Genomic DNA, 5,121 nt, shown 5'->3' on the forward strand with positions numbered 1-5,121 from the left:
CTGTTGCCCAGGCTGGAGTGCAGTGGCTCGATCTCGGCTCACTGCAACCTCTGAATCCCGGGTTCAAGCAATTCTCCTGCCTCAGCCTCCCAAGTAGCTGGGACTACAGACTTGTGCCACCACACCCAGCTACTTTTTTGTGTATTTTTAATGGAGATGAGATTTCACCATGCTGGTCAGGATGGTCTTGATCTCTTGACCTTGTGATCCGTCTGCCTTGGCCTCCCAAAGTGCTGGGATTACAGGCGTGAGCCACCACACCCAGCCATTGGTTGCTTTTTCTCCTACACGGGTAGTGTGTTTCCTTATATGCCTAGTCATTCTGGATTGTATTCTGAGCCTTATGAATGACATGTTGTAGAGACCAGATTCTGTTATGTTCCTCCGGAGAATATTGATTTGTTGTTGTTGTTTTGTTTGTCTTAGCAGACTGGTTACCTGGCCAAACACAAATTCCAAACTCTGAAAGTTTAATATTTTGAGCCTTGGCTAGGCTGCTTGGAATCTGCCCTCCATAAGCATAAATCAGTGGCCAGACACTTGGGCAGGGATTTTACAAAGATTGTAGGGTTCCCTCTTCATGGCTCTTGCCTTTCTAAAATTTCCCTTTTCACTTGCCACCTGCTGGGCCCACTCTGGACTTGTCCTGTGGTTCTTCAAAGAAGCAAGGTTGTGTGTTTGCTATCTGAATCTTAATTGCCCGGAGTCTGGCTGCACTAACTTACCCAGCGCCATTCCCTTCTCTCAGATGTCCACTTGCCTCCAGTATCTGCCTGCTTTTGTCCTCCCTCAAGTGCCTTCAGGTAGTTATTTTGTATATTTCCCCTAGATTTTATAGTTGCTATTTGCAGAAAGGTGGTCCAGTAGGAGCGACTCAGCCACACTGCATCCCCTTCCTCTAGCATTTGACCGTGGAATGAGGAGGTGGGACTAAATGCTCTCTCCCTCCCTCCACCCCTGATTTTGCTGGAGTTGGCTGCTTGTGGCCCTGGTCAAAGGCAGAGGCAGAGACAGTGGTGCTGCTCCTCCCAGAGTCCTGGCAAGCCGCGTATGAGCGCCAAGTTTGCTCTGAGGTGTGGTCTTTGGGGTACTTGGAGGCCAGGGCTGCCATCCATCACCACTGGGGTGGTGGCTGCTTATGAAACAGGCTGTGATCCTAGAACATGAATGATTTTGCTAAATTATTGAGTTGCCTTGCAGCTTTCCTGATGACCTAGAGTGTGTATGCTAACAGCTGCACCATCCGTCTGCTTTGGTGTGGAGTGGCATGTTCTAACTCAGCATCCTTCCCCTGAGAGCGGCCTGGCACCTGGCCTTGCTTCCCTCTCAACCTGCATAGGAACAAGCAGGGATGGGTGAGCCAGAAACAATGGGTGGCAACCCTCCCCTGAGGGCCTTCGGTGATGCCTCGGCCACCCCCCACTGTGGGGCTTTGGGGTAATCCCGTTTGGTGGGGAGAACCACTCTGAGTCATTCTTTACCTGAGAGGCTTATGTAGCCCCCGAAACTGCCGGGAGCCGCCTTCAGTGCTGGGGAAGTAGCTTTCCTTCCATTATCGGTTTTTGACAAAGTTGAATGACCTTAGCTTACGACATTCCCAAATATCACAGATTTCCCCAGAGTTCTGCACTGTCATTTGTCACGAAGTGAGGGCTTCAAGGCATGGGAGGGTTGTCCCAGCCTGTACTGTAGGACTCTCTCCCCAAGCTGGGCTGGCCCTCCATGGAACGCAGGCTGTAGGCATCTCTGATGACCAGACCCTGCTGCTGAGCTGCTGAGGACAAGACAACAGGGCAGGCTCCCCTTGGGTGCTGCTGGATAAGTGGAAGGAGGCCTGGCTTCAAGGCCCAGGGACTTGGGGTTGGGTCCAAGTTACACTCCATGACCTTGGGCAGGTCACTTCCTCTCTCTGGTCTCTCGCGGCTGCTTCAAATCTCTCCCACTTTGAATCTCCATGTGAAGAAGGGGCTTTGCCTATGAATACCCATTTTGATTTCCTTCTAAGGACTCGGTATTTCTCGTTGCTTACTCCTTCACTGTGGCCATCTGCAAGGTCAGAAACTACGCTGTGAACGCCGGTAGAGGGCAGGTGTTGAAACTGGAGTGAGCTAGGCGTGAAGCCTGGCTCTGTGGCTGTGCGGGTCATTAACTTCACTAATTTTAGTTTTCTTATCCATAAAACAAAGGGCGGAGAGTGGAAAGGAACAGAAAAGAAAATAAGAATAAAAGCTCTAAAGGAGAAATAAATAAAATAAAGAGAGAGAGTCATGGTGCCTGCCGCAGGGCACGGGGTGAGGTGTTCTCATAGTCTCTCTGGCATGGGACCCAGCCCTAACTCCTGTGTCAGCATAAGGTCTGGAAGCCAAGGTCTGACTCCCAGTGCTGGCTCCACGGGCCTCAGCTCCTTCCTCTGCAGGGCGAGGGGTCAGTTCAGGGCATTCCCAGGGATGGCATGTGAGGCTCCACTCCCAGAGGTGTTATTTTTGGTGAGGGGGAGGTTAAGCTACTCTCCAGGACTGGGTTGGACTCAGAGGGTCCTTTTGCTGACTCTGCCTCAGTTCTCCAAGTGGGGGGAACCAATACTCAGGGTGCTGTGAGCAGCCTGGGTTGTTAGAGGGGTGGGAGGGGTGGGCACAGGAGCCCTCAGGGCCTGACTCTTGTCCAGGTCACCCCATGGGCTCCTCAAGCCCAGAATCTGGGTGTTTTCAGGAACTAAGGAGAAGCTCATGGTTGCCCTCCACAATGTCACTCCAGAAAGTATCTTCTGCAGCCGTTCTATTTAGAAGCGACTGGGGAGAAGTCAGCAGGTTTAGTAAGCACCGTGTTGGTAATCCATTCTGCATCACGGCCGCCCAGATCCCACTATTGATTGATTTTTTTATTGTGTTCCTTCATATTTGAAGCCGCCGTGCATTTTAAAGTAATTATTGAATGGCATCCCCGATATAGCTTAACACAAATATCATTCTAAAGTGGAGTGATTGATTTTCAATACTTTCAAGTGGCTTTCTCCCTTGTGCCTTAGGATCAGTTATAAGACGGCGTATCGGAGAGGCCTCCGGACCATGTACCGGCGGAGGTCCCAGTGCTGCCCTGGCTACTATGAGAACGGAGACTTCTGCATCCGTACGTAGGGACTGCTGCTGTTCTGGCCTCGGTGCCGGGAAGGGAGGGGAGGGGAAAGGAGGGGAGGGGAGGTGGGGCTGATGTCCACGGCTCCCTGGGCAGGAGGCCTCAGCCAAAGGGCTCCAGAAGTCCCTGCCTGCTGCCAGTGCTCAGAAGGAATAATGAGTTCGGTGCAAATACAGTGGCAAGGGTTGGGTCGTCAGATCAACCTCCTTACAGGGTGGATGGAAGCCGGTCAGTTCAAGGCGTTGACGGGGGATAGGGGAGAAGCGGCTCCTTCTGGAGTGGGCACTCTGAGGAGCGAGGGAGAAGCGCTGGGAGGCTGGCACAGGGTTAAGGTGTGCAGGTGCTCAAGACGGCTTCGCTGGATGGAAGGAGAGATGGATGGGGACGCAGAGGGACAGCGGGCTGGGTGGAAACGGAAAGGGAGGAAGGAAGGCTGGGTTGTTGGATGTCAGGCCACAGTAAGAAAAGGATGGCAAACGTGAGATGGACCTTGAGGGAGCGGTTCCAGGAGCTGGGAAGATTTCTGAAAAGGATTTGGAGGGCACTGGAGAAGAGGTGGGTGCATGAAAGACAAACGTTGCCTCTTTTTCTGTTTGTCTAGAGCAGCTCAGAAACGCAGGCCTTAGTGTCCCCCAAGAAAGACAAGAGCTGAGTTGCTGGCAGCTGCAGGCCCTCTGGGAGGGGGCACCCCAGAGCAGGAGCCTGTAGATCTGGGCTTCCCAGCTATGGGGCTTCGGGCAAGTCCCTTAACCTTTCTGGGAGAATGATTGTAGGGTCCCTGTTGGGTTCCAAGGGACTCTTTCTCCACTCACCTCTGACCCAGTGAAAGGGGGCCAGTGGACTTTCCAGCAGGCCTTGGAAGGTTTCCTCTGCAGCAGGAGAGTGTCAGAGGAGCCGGGAGGCCCTGATTTAATGACTGCGAAGAGATTCCACCCCCAGAGCTCCTGTCTCTTCATTTGGAGAGTGATTTTCCTCGTTAGTATTCTCTTTGCCATTCGAGTGGGTAGAGCGAGTTCACACCAGAGGGAAATCTGGGCAGAGTGGGTGTGTTGATGTTGGGACTATGGTGACAATTTTCCCTGCTATTGCTACATCGCCCCCAGGGCTGGAGAAACTCGATTCTAATCGCATTACAAGAATGAATGAAAAATGTACCGTCCAATGGGTTCCGCAGTGATGGTTTTGTAGGAAAAATACAAAGCAGTTCACCTAAAAGGCCGTTTCTCAGGAGCAGGGCAGAGGACTGAGCTAGGGCAAGGCCTTGATTGGCATCTCACCTGGGAGGGGGTAACCAAGGAGACCCAGGTGTAGATGCAGATCAGGACTAAGGCTTTACAGCTGCTGCTCTGTCCGCATGGAGTAGAGAGCAGTCAGGCCAGCGGCAGGACGTGGGACCCAAAAACCCTCAGGGACAGAAGTAAGCGGCCTGCCCAAGCTCACAGCATAGTGATGCACTCAGGAAATTATGAAGGGAGCCTGGACGTCAGCACAGAGCTCCAGGAATGGATGAGCACATTTCCTTTCTAATCTCCATGACTGAACGGTGGCAAAGCTCTTGGAAAATGAAGAGCAGGGCAGAAGTGCTAAGCGTCCTGACCGCACGGGAGGCCCGGTGTTACTGACTGGCAGGGGCAGTTTACACCTTCTGACCTACTCCTTACACAACCAGCGGGCACCACTTTCTGGGCAGATGACCATGGGATGGTCCACCAGGAAACCAGGCTAAAAAAGCCACTTTCAGGATGGAAGACCTCTCCTAGGAGGGCACAGGAGAGTTCTGGCAGGGAGATGGGATGTGTGGCACCCTGGGTGCTGGTAGTGACGACACAGAATCACAGGGGCCTGGGTTTGAACCTTCGCCACTGCCAGCTGCTTCTTATCTTCATCGTCTTCTCAGCACCCACTGTATGCCAAGACACCATTGTGATCATTTTACATACGCTGATGCATCTACTGCTCCCAATAGCCCTAGGAGGTAGGTATCCTTAT

At 52.6% G+C, this 5,121-nt stretch overlaps 1 protein-coding gene across 6 annotated transcripts in view; it reads left to right on the forward strand.

Annotated features, from left to right (window-relative positions):
• MEGF11 (multiple EGF like domains 11) overlaps nt 1-5,121 on the forward strand; it is a 414,135-nt gene that overhangs the window by 164,836 nt on the left and 244,178 nt on the right. For all 6 annotated transcript variants that reach the window (XM_037732953.1, XM_037732954.1, XM_037732951.1 and 3 more), the window contains one exon: nt 3,026-3,126. In XM_037732953.1, the coding sequence (XP_037588881.1) occupies nt 3,026-3,126 (101 nt within the window). The remainder of the gene's footprint in view (nt 1-3,025; nt 3,127-5,121) is intronic.

The sequence above is a fragment of the Cebus imitator genome, unplaced genomic scaffold (genome assembly GCF_001604975.1).
Source record: "Cebus imitator isolate Cc_AM_T3 unplaced genomic scaffold, Cebus_imitator-1.0 Scaffold485, whole genome shotgun sequence".
Classification (NCBI taxonomy): Eukaryota; Metazoa; Chordata; class Mammalia; order Primates; family Cebidae; genus Cebus; species Cebus imitator.